Source organism: Lolium rigidum, chromosome 2, assembly GCF_022539505.1.
Source record: "Lolium rigidum isolate FL_2022 chromosome 2, APGP_CSIRO_Lrig_0.1, whole genome shotgun sequence".
Taxonomy (NCBI): Eukaryota; Viridiplantae; Streptophyta; class Magnoliopsida; order Poales; family Poaceae; genus Lolium; species Lolium rigidum.
Genome location: NC_061509.1, coordinates 198,940,010 through 198,961,212, shown reverse-complemented (window position 1 = coordinate 198,961,212; position 21,203 = coordinate 198,940,010). Strand labels below are relative to the sequence as shown.

At 45.7% G+C, this 21,203-nt stretch overlaps 1 protein-coding gene and 1 long non-coding RNA gene across 2 annotated transcripts in view; both read right to left on the bottom strand.

Annotated features, from left to right (window-relative positions):
* The window catches only part of LOC124690461 (beta-1,6-galactosyltransferase GALT31A-like), a 33,108-nt gene extending 25,021 nt beyond the window's left edge, over window positions 1-8,087 (bottom strand). Inside the window, exons 1-5 of the mRNA XM_047223847.1 lie at window positions 8,078-8,087; window positions 7,845-7,931; window positions 7,655-7,742; window positions 7,439-7,566; window positions 7,247-7,354 (exon numbers count right to left, since the gene is read on the bottom strand). Coding sequence (XP_047079803.1) covers window positions 7,247-7,354; window positions 7,439-7,566; window positions 7,655-7,742; window positions 7,845-7,931; window positions 8,078-8,087 — 421 coding nt within the window. The remainder of the gene's footprint in view (window positions 1-7,246; window positions 7,355-7,438; window positions 7,567-7,654; window positions 7,743-7,844; window positions 7,932-8,077) is intronic.
* Window positions 8,088-16,690: 8,603 nt separating this feature from the next.
* On the bottom strand, window positions 16,691-17,253 carry LOC124692817. Its single transcript, XR_006999694.1, has 3 exons — window positions 17,156-17,253; window positions 16,902-16,937; window positions 16,691-16,800 (listed from the first exon to the last, which is right to left on the bottom strand). It is a non-coding gene; the product is annotated as an uncharacterized LOC124692817 (long non-coding RNA).
* Between the last annotated feature and the right edge of the window lie 3,950 nt (window positions 17,254-21,203).

The window sequence follows — 21,203 nt, the reverse complement described above, 5'->3', positions numbered from 1 at the left end:
CATATAGATGGTTAGCTTACAATATTAAATATTGCTACTCCTTCTACATGACAAAATAAATAAACAGTTTACGAAATAGGAAACAATAGGGTACCTTTTGAGTTTTAATTTATCTTCAAGAACTTCTCCTCGTTGTATCTTCTCTAGCAAAATCATCTAAAATCAGATCCTGTGTAACGGCCTCTATACAATCTGAAGCATTCAACAATCACCTGGATGAGTGAAGAAAAAAATAATCATATTGTAGACAATCAAGAATAAATTCATAACACTTTTAAGAAAATAAAAAAGTTTGCAACGAGGTAAAGTACTAACTCGCAGGGACAATCTGATATAGAGCCAACCAAACACCTGAAAAAGCATTTGATTAGGCATACAGAAAAAGAAGGTCCATAAGCCAATTATCAGATTTGTCCCTGATAGGTAGTCGTTTCAATTATTCTATGGAGAAATGGTAGCATATGAGCATGACTTGATAACTTTAAAAATCAAAGTTTGAAAAGGACACATATTCATATAGAAGGCTTTCGAGGAGCCCTAGCGGACTATCTACAAATTACTTGAGTACCTGCGTGGTTGCGCTCTTAGTATATGATTATCTTCTTTGTCAAGACAATAACCCACAAAAATGACCGGAGATCCTTCATGTGGGTGAATCTGAAGAAAAGTTGTAAGAGTAAGACACATATGCATGATTGATGATCAAACGTAGTAAATAATAATAATAAATAGATAAATCCATCAATGCAGAGAAACAATGCGGAGCCTCATAGGACCAAACTGGAGTCATTCTCTCTCAAAAGAATTAGCTGTCCTGAATCGTGAAATGAGAAAACTGCAGAATTGATCTTTACCTGAGCAGAATGGTTACAGAGATGTGATAATTGAGTGAAGTAGGAATATGCAACATTTCAAGGATACGTCAGGATAGGCGCATCGGTTACATAGAAGAGAAGACCAATAGGGCGAGTTACAACACGGTCGACACAAGCATCGAGACCGCAAGATCCACATTGTCACGAGGACAGCCACGCCCGAGAAAGCCTACTCTCGCAACATCCACCTGTCCACTAATGCTAGACTAGTCTAAAACAGGTTGGCTACTCTCCATAACTTTGCCTCAACATAGATCTTACTAAGCACCATCGTAGGTGATGAGGTGAAGGAGCCGCTCACTCAAAGACAATGTCGTCGCGGTGGAGCCACATGCACCAACAAACCAAAGCTATCTGTGTCCAAAACTCACGGATCACGTCTCTTCCACCACACCATCCCTGCATACGGAAGTGAACCACCATTGAGGTAGAGAAATTATTGCTCAACACTTTGAGGGAAATCGTGAAGTTAAACCAGAGGGCATTGCCACTAAGCGCATTGTAACTTGTATCGAACACCTCGAGAATGATGAACAATGGCGTTGGATCACTCTCAAACGCCTAACTAGATTATTTCAACTGATTGCAGCTGAAATCAACATGAATTGGGCGCTGCAAATGTGCAAATATGGCATTTTCACCTCTAGAATGTCAAACAATGGCATTGGATCACTCTTTTTTTTTAGAGAGTACGCCTACCATATTTTTATAGAAGGCGGAGGTTTGAGTAAGGAACACTACCACTTGCTGCAAGCAACAAGTGTAGCAACAACTCCACACTGGCTAGTCCTAACTCCTAAGGCAACCACACCGACAAAACAACAACACAACATGAAGAGTTTGTCCTAAGCTATACACAAAGTCGTGTCTCGACCGACGCCTCCGAAGAACAACAACTCCAAAAGGACTCCCCTTGTCGACGCACCATCTAAAGGAGAAAGATGGTGGAACTTAGTCGGTCCCAAAAAAGGCATCGTCTTGGCCCCGCCAACAATGGTGTGCATTGCGCCTCTGAAGAACAACCTTGGACAGCGGCAAGCACCAGAGGAGGGCAACCTGGATCCTCCATGCTATTTCTCCAAACGCGATGCTCCCAACAGAGTAATGGCGACGTCAAGGACGCCGCCATCATCACGCCGATTCAACTCCGGACCTAGGCTTTCGCCCTGAGACAAACAACCAAACTGGAGAAAGAGCGAGAGATGTGTTGACACACCTCAACGATGCCTCCAAGGAGGGAAACGACACCGGCGAGTGCCATCATCGCCGACACCGAACGAAGACGTGCAAGATTTTCATCCGTATCGCCGCACACCTCCTTCTCAATCCACCGGAATGGGGCAATAATCCACATTGTTCACACAGCTGTCACCACATCACCTCATCATCATGGTCGAAGTGTCGCAGAACTCCCGCGAGCCGCACGAACGTGAGTAGTCCGTTTCCTCCTTCTCCAACATTGCTAAGCACCTGCATCCCTCCTCCGTCTTGCACCTCCTGCAGGCCAAGGACTTGCCGCCGAGGCAGCTGTCGCACTCCGGACAACTACGAATGGCGGAGGCCCAAAGACCCAGATCAGTGTCGCACTTCCACCACCATGGTCGTTGGCCCCTGCTCCTCTGCGACCTCCGCCACCTCATGTAGCCGTCACCGGCGGCCTTTGCACCACCACATCCTCCACCCGATCCCGGGGAGGCCCGCGCGATGCTAGGATGTCGCCCGGTTACCTAGCATACACAAAAAGAAGGTCCATAAGCCAATTATCAGATTTGTCCCTGACATATAGGTAGTCGTTTCAATTATTCAATGGAGCAATGCTAGCATAGGAGCATGACTTGATAACTTACAAAATCAAAGTTTGAAAAGGACACATAGTCTTTTGAGGAGCCCTAGCGGAGTATCTACAAATTCCATAGTACCTGTGTGGCTGCGCTCTTAGTATATGATTATCTTCTTTGTCAAGATAATAACCTACAAAAATGACCGGATATCCTTCATGTGGGTGAATCTGAAGAAAAGTTGTAAGAGTAACACACATATGCATGATTGATGATCAAACGTAGTAAATAATAATAGTAAATAGATAAGTCCATCAATGCAGAGAAACAATGCATAACCTCATAGGACCAAACTGGAGTCATTCTCTCTCAAAAGAATTAGCTGTCGTGAATCGTAAAATGAGAAAAGTGCAGAATTGATCTTTACCTGAGCAGAATGGTTAGATAGATGTGATACTTGAGTGAAGTAGAAATATGCACAATTTCAAAGATACGTGATGGAAAGGCCCATCGGTTACATAGAAGAGAAGACCAATAGGCCGAGTTACAACACGGTCGATACAAGCATCGAGACCGCAAGATCCACACTGTCCACGCTCGAGAAAGCCTACTCTCACAACCTCCACCTGTCCACTAATGCTAGACTAGTCCAAAATAGGTTGGTTACTCTCCACAACTCTGCCTCAACATAGATCTTGTAAGCACCATCGCAGGTGATGAGGTGAAGGAGCCGCTCCCTCAAAGACGATGTCATCGCGCTGGAGCCACATGCACCACAAACCAAAGCTATATGTGTCCAAAACTCACGGATAACGTCTCTTCCGCCACACCATCCCTGCATACAAACGTGAACCACCATTGAGGTAGAGAAATTATTGCTCAACATGCTCAACACTTTGAGGGAAATCATGAAGTTAAACCAGAGGGCATTGCCACTAAGCGCATTGTAACTTGTATCGAACACCTCGAGAATGACAAACAATGGCATTGGATCACTCTCAAACACCTAACCAGATTATTTCAACTGATTGCAGCTGAAATCAACATGAATTGGGCGCTGCAAATGTGCAAATATGGCATTTTCACCTCTAGAATGTCGACAATGGCATTGGATCACTCTCTTTTTTTCGAGAGTACGCCAAAGGTGTACCATATTTTTATAGAAGACAAAGGTTTGAGTACAAAAACACTACCACTTGCTGCAAGCAACAAGTGTAGCAACAACTCCACACCAGCTAGTCCTAACTCCTAAGACAACCACACCGACAAAATAACAACACAACATGAAGAGCTTGTCCTAAGCTATACACAAAGTCGTGCCTCGACCGACGCCGACGACTCCGAAGAACAGCAACTCCAAAAGGACTCCCCTTGTCGACGCACCATCTAAAGGAGAAAGATGGTGGAACTTCGTCGGTCCCAAGAAGGCATCGTCTTGGACTCGCCGACAATGTTGTGCATTGCGCCACTGAAGAATAACCTTGGACAGCGGCAAGCACCAGAGGAGGGCAACCTGGATCCTACATGTCGTTTCTCCAAACGCGATGCTCCCAACATAGTAATGGCGACATCAAGGACGCCGCCATCATCACGCCGATCCAACTCCGGACCTAGGCTTTCGCCCTGAGACAAACAACCAAACTGGAGAAAGAATGAGACGTGTCGACACACCTCAATGATGCCTCCAAGCGGAATGGGGCAAGCGTCCACATTGTTCACACAGCTGCCACCACATCACCTCATCATCATGGCCGAAGTGTCACAAAACTCCCGCGAGCCGCACGAACGTGAGCAGATCCGTTGAACACCCGCAACCCTCCTCCGTCTTCCACCTCCTACAGGTCGACTTGCCGCCGACGTAGCTTTCGCACTCCGGACAGCAACTAATGGCGGAGGCCCAAAGACCCAGATTAGGCCCTGTTGGGCCCAGATCAGGGCCGCACTTCCACCACCGAAAAATGAGGCGGATTCCTCATTAGTAGGTTGCAATCTGTATGATTTATTTTCTCGGTCTCCATCTTGTGTTCCTAGGGTCAGAGACATCTGCGCTCTAAGGCAATCATAGTACTACCAGCATGGTTACATCATTCTAAGGCAAGTCCTCGCCGAGCGCCGGCCTCCACCGCATTTGGCTCCGCTCCAAGGTGCTTCGCCATATACAGCTCCAGCCCAACTCCTCCTCCCGCCGTGTGCTGCCGCTCAACCCTTGAAATTTGGCATTGTAAAAAAGGAATGTGAAACAAAAAAGCCAGGCGCTAATGTCTAGCGCATGCCAGCACGGGGGATGCAATTGCGCTTATTTTTTACGACTATGCCCTCATAGGGGTTCTTTTCACTGCATTTTTTCGTCCGTGCGCACTTATCGGTGCAGGGTCACGGTGGGCTCGGAGGCCTTCTTTTGTCCCGTGTGCACTTTTTAGTGCTGGGTCACGGGCTGGGCACAGTGGCCTCTTTTGTTTGTGCTCTGTGGCATCTTTCGCAGCTGATAGCCGTGCATCATCCCCGTGCTGGCGATGCAATCAGCGGAACTCAGCCTTATAAACAGGTAAGATTTTCACTAAACTTCCGGTACGGTACTAAACTGCGCAGAGAATAGGGCGGACGGTAGATCGCGTCCCGCTCCGCTCCGCTCCCGCACCGCATCGGCCCTAAAAGGCCTCTCTGGAAAACTCAGAAGAGGCCCAGCTAGGCCCGTTCCGGCCCCGAGGCCCGTTCCCCTTCCACTCTCGCGTCGTCGCCGCAAATTCTCTCCGTCGTCTGCTCCTTGCTCTGTGGAGCTCCGTCGTCTCTCCAGATCAGGCCAGAGGACGAAGGCGGCCACCCAAGCTGCTAGAGGGCGGAGACTCGCATCGTCCCCAAGCTCCTGTTCCCCATGCGGAGACTTGGAGGTGTTCTCTCATGGCGGATCTGGGACCTATGCGCGCACGTTGTGGTCGTCGCCGCCGCCAACAGCATGGCCGCCGGCGCCATCGTCGCTGGCTGCTTCCTTGTCTCCTTGTCTCCACCTATCAATTAGCCTCCCTGTTCTCGTCATCCTGCGGAGTGACAACGGAGGAGCAGCGAGGAGGCCCTGTCAGTGCGGCACCGTAGAGGGCGCCGGCTCAAAACTCGAGCGCGCGGTCGGTCCACCAGCATCGGATATTCGTGGCTGCTCGAGGACGGCATCCCGCAGGCCGCAGGGGCACGTCGAGCACACGAACGGCGGCGGCCGCCTCAGGTGCGCGACCAGGTATGGCAACTTGCCGGCCACGGGCCACCATGCCAAGGCTCGGTTTGGAGCTCAATATTTCCTTTCATGGCGATTGGGTCCGGTCATTGGTACTGCAGATGAGGAAATATTTGATGTCTACTTCTGATTTTGGTGATTGGAGGGGAGGAGCAGCTGTACATTGAGAGGATTTGGAGAAAAGATGGATCGGGAGAGCTTGGGACGGATCCGACGGGAAAGAAGGATCGGGATATATCAGGAGAGTAAAATAGAAACCTGTACAGATGGAGAGATTTGAAGATGCACGGAAAAAATAATCCTGTTCAGTATATCAAACAAATTTTCCCAATGTGACACTATTCTTTGTGGATGGAAATTCCCATGCAGATGATGAATCTCGGTTTCCTATCTGACAAAGGCAATGTATTGTTTTTTCAAGCAATCAAAATTGTTTCTTTCTCTAGATGCAAAACTTCTTTGTAAAAATTGTTGGACCATGCAGGAACCAGAAACTAAACTAATTTGTAGGGTATGCCGCACGTTGATAGGACTTTCAAATAAAGAAAACATGAGGTTCAAAAATAATTAGGAATCCCACGAAAATGAGACAAACCAAGAATTTATATATATTAAAAAGAAAAACTTTGTAGCGGCATATGTGGGTTTAGCATTACAAATTTCATATATGAATACGAACATAATTAAGCCGTTTCAAACAAGCACTTGGTGTTTGTGCGAAAAATAACAACAGGAAGTTGCACAAAAATTGACCAAAAAATTGCATTATATGTTTTTACACGATCTCTAATTTGTTGCAGAGCAGCTGAGAAACTCACCCCTGCTACATGTAAGATGCAAAATCTCAGCACCCAAACCTACTTTGGTCTCTCTTCTAACACTACCGGGGTCACTGATGGTAACATAAAGCAATTCACATCTCAGCAACCCAACAAGTATCATCTACACTACACGTGTTGCCTTAAGCCGAACTTCAACTACCAAAGCTCGAGTCCATCAGTTAGGACCCGTATTGTGCAATTTCAGTTGCAGCCACCGAGACCGAGGCACGATCGTCAAGGTGTACAGAGCATGCTACATATTTACGTTCGGGGAGGGTATTCGCTAGATGAGAGCACTCAAAACAGAAGAATCGCCTTCACCTCATTGAGCAAGTACATCCTTGAGCCTCTCGACGGACTTGCGTATGCCGCTACAGCTCCAATCAAAGGATGCAACACAAACATTGCCAGCTTGCCCTTTCCACTCGCAATCTGCAGAAGTGTTGATGCACAATTAGGAGAGGCCAGCGAAGTGCATGATAAGGGTAAAGAAAAGTTAGAGAAGTGTATGATAAGGGTTGTTCAGCGGTGAGGAAGCAGACATACCTGGTGGAGTTCCATAGCACATGTTCCTTTCATCTATATGATTAACCTCTAAACCAATAAACCACGACCCGAGTGATACATCTTCATTTGCATACTTGTGTAAGATAGGCATGCCAAAGATCATAGGAACCATTAGATTTACTTCATTTGTATCCAGGGGATTATTTTACAATATATGACCATCGACAAAACACTGATTTATTGAGATATAGGTCGGAAGGTCTTTTGAGATGGCATATATCTGTCTCGTAGCATGGTGGAAGTACTTGTTTCCATCATCCCCAAATTTCCAGGACTCAGGTTCATGGTACTTCAAGTTCCTACATGACAGGAGCAGATTCAAGCAGGAAATTTGTAGTTTGTACCTCAAGCTAGCATTTAATTTCAAGAAAGTTTAGTTGGCATTACTTGTCAGCAAGAACTGGACCCAACTTCATGCAGCCTATGCAAGTTCTTGGTTTCGATTTATGATGAGCAAGGGTTGTGGCAAACATTACTGTTTTTTCCATGTAAAACATACCGATAAAAGGTGATAAATAGACCTAGGTTGGTTTTTTTCTCCAAAAGAAGGCTATAATATCGAAGAAATAAAATGCACCTAAGTTGACATGCACGTCATCATCGACCTTGACGTAGAAGTCAGCATCCCAAATTCCCAATTTAACAATTTCAGACACTTTTAAGACTACGCACGAAGTTAACGCATTTTTTTTATTTCTTTGTTAATCCTGCAACCTCCCATTTAATATTTGAAATAAACATGAAAACTTCAAACTTGCTCAAGTGTTATGACAAAGGGTAGCCGCAAATTGGGAGTCACTTACCCTGTACGAATTACCATCTCTTATTGAATCAAAGTTTCTTTACGAAACTTCTGGATGAATTCTCCGTTCTCGTCTGAATTCTGCTCCTTCCATCTTACGCTGTATCAAGGCTCTCTAATGCAACACCTGGAAATGATTCACCGTTCCTAAACAGTTAAACCTATGTGCTGCTAGAATAAAATAGGCCATTAGCTCTGTTTATATTTTGTAATAATATAGCGCCGCTAATTACCGCTAAACAGTGTAGCCGCAAGAGGATATATAGCGCCGCTAAAGAATTGCCACACCACGCTAGAATTTTAGGACCAATGCACGTTTACGTCGGCCCAAAACCACGCCCTCGTTGCATAGTCAATTTGCTCCCAGCCATAACCCTTAGCCATTCCTCTTATCTCTACTTGACCGGTGCAGGATTGAAACAGGATGCGGCTAACGCCATCCGCGGACGCCAGAACCAAGCCGATTTTGCTCCACAGCTGATGCACCGAGGCTGTGATGACCGATTGATGAGGGACAGTATATAAAATAAAATAAAAATAAAACATAAGTAAGATCTAGTACTAGCTTCTACACACTTCTACTATATTCTAGGTAATATGGTCCTCTAGTTATGTGTGTTGTAGTGGTTTCCAGAGTATTCTAGTATAAGTTGTAACTAGGATATTTGAAGTTCTTTCCCTAGCTTATGTAGTGTTCTCTAGAACACTCTAGTTGTAAGTAGAGCTAAGTAGTGAAGGCTCATGCAGCCTATAAATAGAGGTCCAACCTCTACCTATGTAATCGGACTATGTACCCCCTACCTATCAAATAAATGGAACTTTGTGTTCTGTCTTAAGATCTTGGACTAAATCTTGTGTGTTGAGAGTTTCAGATTGAACTCTTGACAGCCCCGCCCCCAGAGCGATATCTAGCCTACGCCCCTAGAGCGATATCTAGCGCAGCACGTTGAAGTGGTTCCTTCAACAATTGTGCTGCCCACGTTGTAGCAACACGGTGGAGTTGTTCCTCCACAACATTGTGCTGCTTCAGGTGGTATCAGAGCCTTGCTGATCCGATCCAGCTGTTGGTCTCCTCATTGAGAGTTGCACCAAGCAATGGAGGATTTGGGGAAAAGAGTGGATGTTGTAGATCAACAAATCCAAGCGCTCCGTGAAGATCTTAACCGCAGATTTGATCAGCTAGTTGAGATGTTAAGGAAGGGTGTTCCTCCCGTTGCCAATGAAGAATCATCAAAAGAGGCACATGATAGGCGTCGAAGAATAGGAGGTCGTATTGAAGCAAAAACACCTCATTCACGTGTTGTTCAGCGTACTTCAAGGAGGCCAATGTATGTTGAAGCTTCCGAAGGTGATGAATATGACGAGGGCCTTGAAGAACCTGATCTCCATACATATCCGAGAGTACACCGCTCTACATATGCGAGGGATACATACAAGGTGAGAGCTGAGATCCCCACTTTTAATGGAAATGTTGATATTGAGGGGTGCCTTGATTGGTTGTATGAGGTGGAGACTTTCTTTGAGGTTATGGATATTCCGGAAGATCGTAGAGTTTCTTTGGTTGCATAAAAGCTAAAAGGAGGAGCTGGTGCATGGTGGAATCGCCTTCAAGAAGATCGCAGGCTAAGAGGAGAACCTCGTGTGAGATCTTGGCGGCAGATGAAGAATCTTTTGAAAGGGAGATTTTTTCCTGCAGATTACGATCAGATCCTATTTATGCAGTTTTAGAATTGTGCCCAAGGAAATAGGACCGTTTCAGAATACACAGAGGAGTTCCTAAGGCTACAAGTGAGGTGCCACCTTGGTGAAACTGAAGATCAACAAGTTGCAAGGTACATCAATGGTCTCAATGATGCTATCCAGGATCGTTTGATGATGCAGCAAATTTGGTCCCTTGATCAAGCACAAGCTCTAGCATTAAAGGTAGAGAGATTGGTAAAGGCAAGAAAGGCAAGTAAGGCTCCATATTCTCATATGGAAGACTCATCTCGGAGTCACTCCCACGGAATGGAAGAAGTGACCACTCAACCTCGATGCAAAAGAAACTCGTCCCAAAGCAAGCCGGAGGTAAGAATAGGGCAAAGCCTGTGATAAAATGCTATAAATGTTGTGAAGAGGGACATGTATCTAGCAATTGCCCATTAAGGAAATTTGTCAACACAACAATCCATGATGGCAAAGATGGCGAAGGATATGAATGCGAAGATGTAGAAGGACAAGATATTTGTGAAGAAGAGGGAGAAGAGGTGGTATGCGTGATTCAGCGCCCCTTGTGCTCAACACTGCAGCCCGATAACACACAACAAAAGAAAATATTTGAGAGCAAATGCACGGTGAATGGCAAGGTATGCAAATTAGTGATTGATAGTTGCGAATTTGTGAAAATCTTATCTCTCAGAATTTGGTGAACCATTTAAAGCTTGAGACACATGATCATCCAAACCCCTACACTATTGGGTGGATTAAGAAAGGAGTGAATATGAGGGTCACCAAACAATGCAACCTGCCACTCTCTTTGGGCAAGCACTATCACGCAAATGTGTTATGTGATGTTGTTGATATGGATGCCACCCATGTTCTCCTTGGGAGACCTTGGCAATATGATGTGAATACAACACACAAAGGGAAGAAAAATTCTTACTCTTTCACTTGGAACAAGCGGAAGATCATCATTCTACCAAATCAATCAAATCGTCATAGCTCCAAGGAGAAGGAGAAAGTGACCACAAACGGAGGCTAAAATCATTCCAGGTTGGTGATAAGGTGATTGTATACCTCCGGAAAGAAGGACCGCCATTAGACATCAAAGAGAAACTTAGATGGTGGAAATACGGGCCCTTCTCTGTTCTAAGGAAGATAAATGATAATGCCTACATGATAGATCTTCCAGCTGAGATGGGAATATCCAACATATTCAATGTGGCAGACTTGGCTCTTTATCATCAAGAACAAGTACTCTATGAAGATAACTCGAGGTCGAGTTCTAAACAACCAGGGGAGAATGATGAGGGATAGTATATAAAATAAAATAAAAATAAAACATAAGTAAGATCTAGTACTAGCTTCTACACACTTCTACTATATTCTAGGTAATATGGTCCTCTAGTTATGTGTGTTGTAGTGGTTTCCGAGTATTCTAGTATAAGTTGTAACTAGGATATTTGAAGTTCTTTCCCTAGCTTATGTAGTGTTCTCTAGAACACTCTAGTTGTAAGTAGAGCTAAGTAGTGAAGGCTCATGCAGCCTATAAATAGAGGTCCAACCTCTACCTATGTAATCGGACTATGTACCCCTACCTATCAAATAAATGGAACTTTGTGTTCTGTCTTAAGATCTTGGACTAAATCTTGTGTGTTGAGAGTTTCAGATTGAACTCTTGACAGCCCCGCCCCCAGAGCGATATCTAGCCTACGTACGCCCCTAGAGCGATATCTAGCGCAGCACGTTGAAGCGGTTTCTTCAACAATTGTGCTGCCCACGTTGTAGCAACACGGTGGAGTTGTTCCTCCACAACATTGTGCTGCTTCAGGTGGTATCAGAGCCTTGCTGATCCGATCCAGCTGTTGGTCTCCTCATTGAGAGTTGCACCAAGCAATGGAGGATTTGGGGAAAAGAGTGGATGTTGTAGATCAACAAATCCAAGCGCTCCGTGAAGATCTTAACCGCAGATTTGATCAGCTAGTTGAGATGTTAAGGAAGGGTGTTCCTCCCGTTGCCAATGAAGAATCATCAAAAGAGGCACATGATAGGCGTCGAAGAATGGGAGGTCGTATTGAAGCAAAAACACCTCATTCACGTGTTGTTCAGCGTACTTCAAGGAGGCCAATGTATGTTGAAGCTTCCGAAGGTGATGAATATGACGAGGGCCTTGAAGAACCTGATCTCCATACATATCCGAGAGTACACCGCTCTACATATGCGAGGGATACATACAAGGTGAGAGCTGAGATCCCCACTTTTAATGGAAATGTTGATATTGAGGGGTGCCTTGATTGGTTGTATGAGGTGGAGACTTTCTTTGAGGTTATGGATATTCCGGAAGATCGTAGAGTTTCTTTGGTTGCATAAAAGCTAAAAGGAGGAGCTGGTGCATGGTGGCATCGCCTTCAAGAAGATCGCAGGCTAAGAGGAGAACCTCGTGTGAGATCTTGGCGGCAGATGAAGAATCTTTTGAAAGGGAGATTTTTTCCTGCAGATTACGATCAGATCCTATTTATGCAGTTTTAGAATTGTGCCCAAGGAAATAGGACCGTTTCGGAATACACGGAGGAGTTCCTAAGGCTACAAGTGAGGTGCCACCTTGGTGAAACTGAAGATCAACAAGTTGCAAGGTACATCAATGGTCTCAATGATGCTATCCAGGATCGTTTGATGATGCAGCAAATTTGGTCCCTTGATCAAGCACAAGCTCTAGCATTAAAGGTAGAGAGATTGGTAAAGGCAAGAAAGGCAAGTAAGGCTCCATATTCTCATATGGAAGACTCATCTCGGAGTCACTCCCACGGAATGGAAGAAGTGACCACTCAACCTGATGCAAAAGAAACTGTCCCAAAGCAAGCCGGAGGTAAGAGTAGGGCAAAGCCTGTGATAAAATGCTATAAATGTTGTGAAGAGGGACATGTATCTAGCAATTGCCCATTAAGGAAATTTGTCAACACAACAATCCATGATGGCAAAGATGGCGAAGGATATGAATCTGAAGATGTAGAAGGACAAGATATTTGTGAAGAAGAGGGAGAAGAGGTGGTATGCGTGATTCAGCGCCCCTTGTGCTCAACACTGCAGCCCGATAACACACAACAAAAGAAAATATTTGAGAGCAAATGCACGGTGAATGGCAAGGTATGCAAATTAGTGATTGATAGTTGCAGCTGTGAAAATCTTATCTCTCAGAATTTGGTGAACCATTTAAAGCTTGAGACACATGATCATCCAAACCCCTACACTATTGGGTGGATTAAGAAAGGAGTGAATATGAGGGTCACCAAACAATGCAACCTGCCACTCTCTTTTGGCAAGCACTATCACGCAAATGTGTTATGTGATGTTGTTGATATGGATGCCACCCATGTTCTCCTTGGGAGACATTGGCAATATGATGTGAATACAACACACAAAGGGAAGAAAAATTCTTACTCTTTCACTTGGAACAAGCGGAAGATCATCATTCTACCAAATCAATCAAATCGTCATAGCTCCAAGGAGAAGGAGAAAGTGACCACAAACGGAGGCTAAAATCATTCCAGAGTTGGTGATAAGGTGATTGTATACCTCCGGAAAGAAGGACCGCCATTAGACATCAAAGAGAAACTTAGATGGTGGAAATACGGGCCCTTCTCTGTTCTAAGGAAGATAAATGATAATGCCTACATGATAGATCTTCCAGCTGAGATGGGAATATCCAACATATTCAATGTGGCGTACTTGGCTCTTTATCATCAAGAACAAGTACTCTATGAAGATAACTCGAGGTCGAGTTCTAAACAACCAGGGGAGAATGATGAGGGACAAGTATATAAAATAAAATAAAAATAAAACATAAGTAAGATCTAGTACTAGCTTCTACACACTTCTACTATATTCTAGGTAATATGGTCCTCTAGTTATGTGTGTTGTAGTGGTTTCCGAGTATTCTAGTATAAGTTGTAACTAGGATATTTGAAGTTCTTTCCCTAGCTTATGTAGTGTTCTCTAGAACACTCTAGTTGTAAGTAGAGCTAAGTAGTGAAGGCTCATGCAGCCTATAAATAGAGGTCCAACCTCTACCTATGTAATCGGACTATGTACCCCCTACCTATCAAATAAATGGAACTTTGTGTTCTGTCTTAAGATCTTGGACTAGATCTTGTGTGTTGAGAGTTTCAGATTGAACTCTTGACAGCCCCGCCCCTAGAGCGATATCTAGCCTACACCCCTAGAGCGATATCTAGCGCAGCACGTTGAAGCGGTTCCTTCAACAATTGTGCTGCCCACGTTGTAGCAACACGGTGGAGTTGTTCCTCCACAACATTGTGCTGCTTACATGTGCTGAATCGAGACGACCGACAGCACCGTGATGTCACAGCCTGAAACCCAAGATGGATTGTTTCTACTCCTTTGTCCTTTCCTTCTTGTTTCTTGGTGAATTGTTTCAGCTTTTAGACACTAGAACCACATAATTGATTTGTATATGGAAGCTTAATTGATTTGTATATGGAAGCTTGCTCGTTACATTCGGACATTGGAACTCCTACGTCAGGGCTTGCTTCTTTGTTCTATACTTCTATATATGGAACAGATGCAGTCTGCTTATTCCATTCCATCAACATGTCATTTTGTTCAGAAATAAGGATTGTAGATAGAAATCATTAAATAGGTGTATCTAGATTAGGTATGGAAGATTATAATAAGCAATGTAATGGTCAGGAAGACCAAGAAAATTATTATTTTCCATGATATATGCTGAAATTTTGTGTTTTTGTGCCATACATTGCTTTTCTTAGTAAACCACTAAATAATTTAGCTGCTATTTTTTTTCCTTGGTTATGTGACACTCAATCGTGCATGAGCAAAACATGGCAGTAAGTTTGTGCATCATCCAAAATCCAAAATCAGAAAGGGAGCATTCAATTGTGTAATAGATGCAGCCTCGCTTAAAAATTCAGCTATGTAATCGGTAAATATATAAGATGATCATTTATCTTAATGAAAGCCGGTGGCAAATAGATTAATTTGGCAAAGTTAGATTATTTTAATTCCATCATCCTATAGATGGTTAGTTTACAATGTTAAATATTGCTCGTTGTACTACTCTTTCTGAAGGACGAACAAATAAATATTTTTACAAAATAGGAAACAACACGGTATCTTTCAAGTTTTGATTTACCCGAACAACTCTCCTTGTTGTATATGCTCTAGAAAAATCATCTGAAATCATACCCTGTGTAATTGCCTCTATAAAATTTGAAGCATTCAACTACACCTGCATGAGTCAAGAAAAAAAGAATCATATGGTAGACAATTGAGAATAAATCCGTAACAAAAGAGTTTTGAACAGAGGTAAATAGTATTAACTTGCAGGGATGATCTGCTATAGATCCAACCATGCATCTAAAAAGCATTTTATTAGCCATACACAAAAAAAAACATTCATAAGATGATTATCAGACAAATAGATAGTCCTTTCAATTATTCAATAGAACAATCCTTGCATATGAGCACGACTTGATAGCTTAAAAAACGAAAGTTTGAAAAGGATACATATTCTTACAAAAGACTTTCCAGGAGTTCTAGCGGACCTTCTACAAATTCCTTGAGTACCTGTGCCGCTACACCAGAGGTATCTACACCAGAGGTATATGATTATCTTCAATGTCACAAAAATATCCAAGCAACTGACCAGAGATCTTTCCTGTAGTTGAAAATAAAGATAAGTTTCATGACCGCTATAGTTGCCGGGACAGCCTTCCATGACGATAAGCATGTTTCTGCCGCTACGGTGCTATGTCCAATAAAGCTCCGTGAATTACCCCTAAACAGTGTAGCCACAAGAGGAGCTATAGTGCCGCTAAAACAAATTCCACACCATGCTAGAAATTTAAGCCCAATGCATGTTTGCGTCGGCCCAAAACTACGCCCCTGTTGCATAGTCGATTTGCACCCAGCCATAACCCTAGCCATTCCTCTCGTCTCCACTCGACCGACGCGGTATTGAAACGAGATGCAGCTGACGCCATCACCAGACACCAGCATCAACCTGGCCATGCTCCACGACTGCTGCTCCAAGGCCACGACAACCAGTGGCCAGGGAGACATGGGCTGAAGTGAGACACCGACAACACCGTGATGTATCACCCGGAAGTTCCTCGGTGAATTGTTACAGCTTTCAGACACTAGAACCGCATAATTGATTTGTATATAGAAGCTTGATTGTTCCATTAAAACACTAGAAGCCTAGAACTGCTACGATGCTAGCTTCTCTGTCATTTCCTCTCTCTTCTATACTTCTATGTATGGAACATCTGCAGTCTGCTTATTCCATTCCACCCCCATGTCATGTGTTTAGAAATAAGGATTGTAGATAGAAATCATAGAATTTTGGTGTATCTAGAAATCTTAGAATCCTGGCGACCAATAAAATATTATTTTCCATGATGTACGCTGAAATTCCCAATTTCTATGCCATATAGTGCTTTTGTTAGAAAACCCGCTAAATGGTTTAACTGCCACTATTGCGCCGCTATAGCTTCTATAGCTTCTCGAGGCAACAACTAAATCAAATAGGCCAGCTATTTTTTTCCTTGGTTATGTGACACTCAATCGCGCATGAGCAAAACATGACAGTAAGTTTGTTCATCATCCAAAATCAGAAAGGGGCATTCAGTTGTGTAATAGGTGTAGCCTCATTTAAAATTTCAGTTATGTAATCGTAAATATATAAGATGATTATTTATCTTATATGAAAGCCATCATTTATCTTATATGAAAGCCGATCGCAAATAGATTAATAAGGTAAAGTCACATTGTTTAAATTTCATTATCATATAGATGGTTAGCTTACAATGTTAAATATTGCTACTCCTTCTACATGACAAAATAAATAAACAGTTTACAAAATAGGCAAAAATAAGGTACCTTTTGAGTTTTAATTTATCTTGAAGAACTTCTCCTCGTTGTATCTTCTCTAGCAAAATCATCTGAAATCAGATCATGTGTAACGGCCTCTATACAATCTGAATCATTCAACTATCACCTGGATGAGTGAAGAAAAAAAGAATCATATGGTAGACAATCAAGAATAAATTCATAATACTTTTAAGGAAATAAAAAATTGGAACGAGGTAAAGTACTAACTCGCAGGGACAATCTGATATAGAGCCAACCAAACACCTGAAAAAACATTTGATTAGGCATACACAAAAAGAAGGTCCATAAGCCAATTATCAGATTTGTTGACAGATAGGTAGTCGTTTCAATTATTCAATGGAGCAATGCTAGCATAGGAGCATGACTTGATAACTTTAAAAATCAAAGTTTGAAAAGGACACATATTCATATAGAAGGCTTTCGAAGAGCCCTAGCGGACTATCTACAAATTCCTTGAGTACCTGTGTGGTTGCGCTCTTAGTATATGATTATCTTCTTTGTCAAGACAATAACCCACAAAAATGACCGGAGATCCTTCATGTGGGTGAATCTGAAGAAAAGCTGTAAGAGTAAGACACATATGCATGATTGATGATCAAACGTAGTAAATAATAATAATAAATAGATAAGTCCATCAATGCAGAGAAACAATACGGAGCCTCATAGGACCAAACTGGAGTCATTCTCTCTCAAAAGAATTAGCTGTCCTGAATCGTGAAATGAGAAAAGTGCAGAATTGATCTTTACCTGAGCAGTAATGGTTAGAGAGATGTGATACTTGAGTGAAGTAGGAATATGCAGCATTTCAAGGATACGTCATGGATAGGCGCATCGGTTACATAGAAGAGAAGACCAATAGGCCGAATTACAACACGGTCGACACAAGCATCGAGACCGCAAGATCCACATTGTCACGAGGACAGCCACGCCCGAGAAAGCCTACTCTCACAACCTCCACCTGTCCACTAATGCTAGACTAGTCCAAAACAGGTTGGCTACTCTCCACAACTCTGCCTCAACATAGATCTTACTAAGCACCATCGTAGGTGATGAGGTGAAGGAGTCGCTCCCTTAAAGACGATGTCGTCGCAGGTGGAGCCACATGCACCAACAAACCAAAGCTATCCGTGTCCAAAACTCACGGATCACGTCTCTTCCGCCACACCATCCCTGCATACAACGTGAACCACCATTGAGGTAGAGAAATTATTGCTCAACACTTGTCGACGCACCATGTAAAGGATAAAGATGGTGGAACTTAGTCGGTCCCAAAAAGGCATCGTCTTGGCCTCGCCGACAATGGTGTGCATTGCGCCTCTGAAGAACAACCTTGGACAGCGGCAAGCACCGGAGGAGGGCAACCTGGATCCTCCATGCCGTTTCTCCAAACGCGATGCTCCCAACAGAGTAATGGTGACGTCAAGGAGGCCGCCATCATCACGCCGATCCAACTCCGGACCTAGGCTTTCGCCCTGAGACAAACGAGCAAACTGGAGAAAGAGCGAGAGACGTGTTGACACACCTCAACGATGCCTTCAAGGAGGGAAACGACACCCGCGAGTGCCATCATCGCCGGCACCGAACGAAGACGGGCAAGATTTTCATCCGTATCGCCGCACACCTCCTTCTCAATCCACCGAAATGGGGCAAGAATCCACATTGTTCACACAGCTGCCACCACATCACCTCATCATCATGGTCGAAGTGTCACAAACTCCCGCGAGCCGCACGGACGTGAGCAGTCCGTTGAGCACCTGCAACCCTCCTCCGTCTTCCACCTCCTGCAGGTCAAGGACTTGCCGCCGACGAAGCTGTCGCACTCCGGACAGCTACGAATGGTGGAGGCCCGAAGACCCAGATGGCCCTGTTGGGCCCAGATCAGGGCCGCACTTGCACCACCATGGTCGTTGACCCCTGCTTCGCTGCCGCCTCCTGTAGCCGTCTCCCGCGGCCGTGGCACCACCACATCCTCCACCCGTGCCCGGGGAGGCCCGCGCGCCACTAGGACGCCGCCCGGTTACCCTTGCAGAGCGCCGACCTCCGCCACATCTGGCTCCGCTCAGGTGCTCCGCCATATCCAACTCCAGCCCAACTCCTCCTCCCGAAATTTGCCGTTGTAAAAGGGGAATGTGAAACAAAAAGCCAGGCGCTAATGTCTAGCGCATGCCAGCACGGGGGATGCAATTGCGCTTATTTTTTACGACTATGCCCTCATAGGGGTTCTTTTCACCGCATTTTTTCGTCCGTGCGCACTTATCGGTGCAGGGTCACGGTGGGCTCGGAGGCCTTCTTTTGTCCCGTGTGCACTTTTTAGTGCTGGGTCACGGGCTGGGCACAGTGGCCTCTTTTGTTTGTGCTCTTTGGCATCTTTCGCAGCTGATAGCCGTGCATCATCCCCGTGCTGGCGATGCAATCAGTAGAATTCTGCCTTATAAACAGGTCAGATTTTACCTAAACTTCCGGTACGGTACTAAACCGTCCAGAGAATAGGCGCAGACGGTGATTTCGCGTCCCGCACCGCACCGGCCCTAAAAGGGCTCTCTGAAAAACTCAAATGAGGCCCAGCTAGGCCCGTTCCCCTTCCACTCTCGTCTCGTTGTCGTCGTCGCCGCCGCCGCCGCCGCCACCAGCACGGCCGTCGTCGCTGGGCTGCTCCCCGTTCTCTTCATCCCGGCGGAGCGACAACGGAGGGGCAGCGAGGAGGCCATGCTGGTGCGGAGGGACAACGGAGTCGCCGTCGCTGTTGCGGCACCGTAGCGGGCGCCGCCTCGACGCATGTATGCTTGTGAGGCAGCGACGGCGACTGTGACCCTGAGCCTGAGGTGGCCAACTCGACCGCGCGGTCGGTCCACCAGCGTCGGAGATTCGTGGCTGCTCGAGGACGGCCTCCCGCAGGGGCACGTCGAGCACACGAACGGCGGCGGCCGCCTCAGGTGCGCGACCACATGCTGCAGAGAATGGCAACTTGTCGGCCACCTTCCGACGGCTCGGTTTGGAGCTCAAGATTTTCTTTCATGGCCATTGGGTCCGGTCATTGGTGCTGCAGATGGGGAAGTTTTTGATGTCTACTTGGTGATTTTGGTGATTGGAGGGAGGAGCAGCTGCGCAGTGGGAGGATTTGGAGAAAAGATGGATCGGGGGAGCTTGGGACGGACCCGACAGGAAAGATGGATTGGGATATCAGGAGAGAAAAATATAAATCTGGACAGATACACTTGAAGAAAACAAATCCTTTTTCAGTATCAAATAAATTTTAAAAAGAAAAAGGATTTTAATCCCTCGGAGGTTGAGTTGTTAGAGCATCTCCAATCGCGTCGTCCCCAAAGGGGCCGGACAAAAAAAAGTTCACAGCCGCGTCCTCCAAATCCGTTTTTTATCCGACGCGGTTCGATACGGTGTGCAGCGCTTCGAGCCCGTCTCCGCCCCACAGGAAACGCTCCGGGCACGCCGGACACAACAAAAAGCGAGGCGAGGCGTGGCGGGACCGACGCGTCAGCGGGATAGAAAAAATTCGTCCCCCTCTCCCGCCAAATCGTGCCTCTCTCGCCACATCGCGCCTCTTTCACGCTGATGCATTGCTATAGCAAGCTTAAAATGAACGAGAAATGGCAGTTGACGCGTCAGTCATTGTCGAAGGGGAAATACGCCATTGATATGGATGCGCCGCTGGCAACATCGGCAGGGCGCCCTATCGACAACAAGGCTGCCAAGGCCACCTTGGCCGACGCTGCGTCGTTCGAGAAGACGCACGGTCGATCACGAAATGCCTCGTTGAGGTCTCCTCGGCCCTGCTCTCCCGCGATAAAAAGGCCGACGAAAGGTGGGCGGCGCTGCTCAAGAGGCAAGAGGAGAAGATGGAGCTCAAGAAACGTAGGGACGACATGTCCCTGGTGAGAGCGTCGATAGAAAAAATGTCTCCCCGGACGCGGGCGGCGCACAACTTTTTCAAAGGCCAGATCCTCGACGACATCGAAGCCAAAATAGCGGCGGCCGAGGCGGCGGCCCAGGCAGCGGCAGCGCCAGCAACCCCAACCTCGGAGCAAGAGCCGACAGACGCATCTGCGACAGCATCTGCTACTATACCTGCATCGTCCTCTGCCTCGGCATCTGTGACGGAGCATGCACACCGGGCAGATCACGACGAGTTCATCGTGATCGATGGGCCTACGTCGACTCAGGATGCGCCGTCGGCGTCGGCGTCGCCCAACCCCTTCCCCTTCTTCTAATTCTTACGTCGGCCTGTAATATGATCGCGCGCCTAGTACTTTGATCGCCGCTACTCTGATCGCAACGACTTCGGCGGGAACGATCTCTTTTGAATGCAAACTATTTGAATTTCTGATTAGGGACGACGTTTGGGGGACGCGGCTGGGGAGCGACATCCCCCAAATGTGGCACGAACAAAACTCATCCCCCAAACGCTCGATCTGGCGCCGTTTGGGGGACGGTTTGGGGGACACGGCTAGAGATGCTCTTAGGCCATCTCCCCCGCGTCTGGATGGGTCGCGA